The sequence below is a fragment of the Eimeria acervulina genome, genomic scaffold (genome assembly GCF_000499425.1).
Source record: "Eimeria acervulina Houghton genomic scaffold, Eah_scaff2950, whole genome shotgun sequence".
NCBI classification, from domain to species: Eukaryota; Apicomplexa; class Conoidasida; order Eucoccidiorida; family Eimeriidae; genus Eimeria; species Eimeria acervulina.
In genome coordinates, this window is record NW_013547852.1 from 1 (window position 1) to 1,463 (window position 1,463).

At 46.2% G+C, this 1,463-nt stretch overlaps 1 protein-coding gene across 1 annotated transcript; it reads left to right on the forward strand.

The window, feature by feature from the left end:
* Nucleotides 1-474: 474 nt before the first annotated feature.
* EAH_00067890 (hypothetical protein) lies at nt 475-1,098 on the forward strand (the record flags this gene model as incomplete). The annotated part of the gene is made up of 1 exon (XM_013392398.1): nt 475-1,098. One exon carries the CDS (start codon nt 475-477, stop codon nt 1,096-1,098), a length of 624 nt encoding a protein of 207 aa, XP_013247852.1.
* Between the last annotated feature and the right edge of the window lie 365 nt (nt 1,099-1,463).

The following is a 1,463-nucleotide window of genomic DNA, read 5'->3' on the forward strand; positions in this document are numbered from 1 at the left end:
GGTTTAGGGTTTAGGGTTTAGGGTTTAGGGTTTAGGGTTTAGGGTTTAGGGTTTAGGGTTGAAGATTACTTCGAATCGGACATCATACATATGCAAACCAGCAGAGTTTTTATTCTCTGTCTTCTCTTTTGAAGAGCGAAGGTTAGAAGCATTTGCATTTACATAAACATCAATGCCCATGCCTTTCTCTACAGAGTGGTCGATGACGTACGCTAAAGTCTGCTCACAAACCCTAAACCCTAAACCCTAAACCCTAAACCCTAAACCCTTAACCCTACTCCATCAACCCTAATCCCCAATCCCTGAACCGTAAACCATAACTGTCAACCCGTAAACCCTAAACCCTAACCCGTAAACCCTAAACCCTAAACCCTAAACCCTAAACCCTAAACCCTGACTCTTGTAAGAGTAGTGCAGAGTTTGTCTTGATCAATGAGAGCCATTGAAGGGCAGCCGTTAGCAAAAGTGTAGCTGATGGGTATTTTGTTTGCTGCTGCTTTTGGTCGGAACAATTCTATGCTTCTCTCAACTGCAGCACGAAGATCCACTGAAGAACCTTCCTCCTGCAGCAGCAGCAGCAGCAGCAGCAGCAGCAGCAGCAGCAACAGCAGCAAGAGCAGCAGAAGCAGAAGCAAGAGCAGCAGAAGTACAAGTAGCAGCAGCAGCACCAAAAGCAGCAGCAAAAGCAACAGCAAAAGCAACAGCAAAAGCAGCAGTAATAGCACCATCAGCAGAAGCAGCAATGACAGCAGTAGAGGCAGCAGCAGAAACAGAAGCAGCAGCCGCAGAAGCAGCAGCAGCAGCAGCCGAAGTAGTAATAGCAGCAGCATCCTCAGCAGCATCCGCAGCAGCATCCGCAGCAGCAGCAGCAACAGCAGCAGCAGCAACAGCAGCATCCGCAGCAGCAGCAGCAACAGCAGCAGCATCCGCAGCAGCAGCAGCAACAGCAGCAGCAGCATCCGCAGCACCACCAGCAGCAGCAGCAGCAGCATCAACAACAGCAGCAACAGCAGCAGCAGCAGCAGCATCAACAGCAGCAGCAGCAGCAGCAAGGGAAGGAAGCAAAAGAGCAGCAAGATGTCTATCTTACATTTTTAGAGAGCACTTCAGTTTCAATATAAATAAGAAGATTAACAGCAGTAGTAATAATATCTATAGCAGACTTTTCTGCTAGTTTAATTAATTTATGCTGATAACCCGACAGCCTCTGAGAACCTAATAAAAGAGCAGCTAAACCCTTAACCCCTCGTATTTGAGGTATTAACAGACATTCAATGTAACCGACAAAATATATTGATAAGTCTCTCATCTTTCTTTTTATGCTCTTTCCCGATGAAAATACAGCCGACTGACATACAGATGATGCCTCGTATATACGCTCTGTACAATAGTACATACATAAACCACAAACCACAAACCCTAAACCCTAAACCCTAAACCCTAAACCCTAAACCCTAAACCCT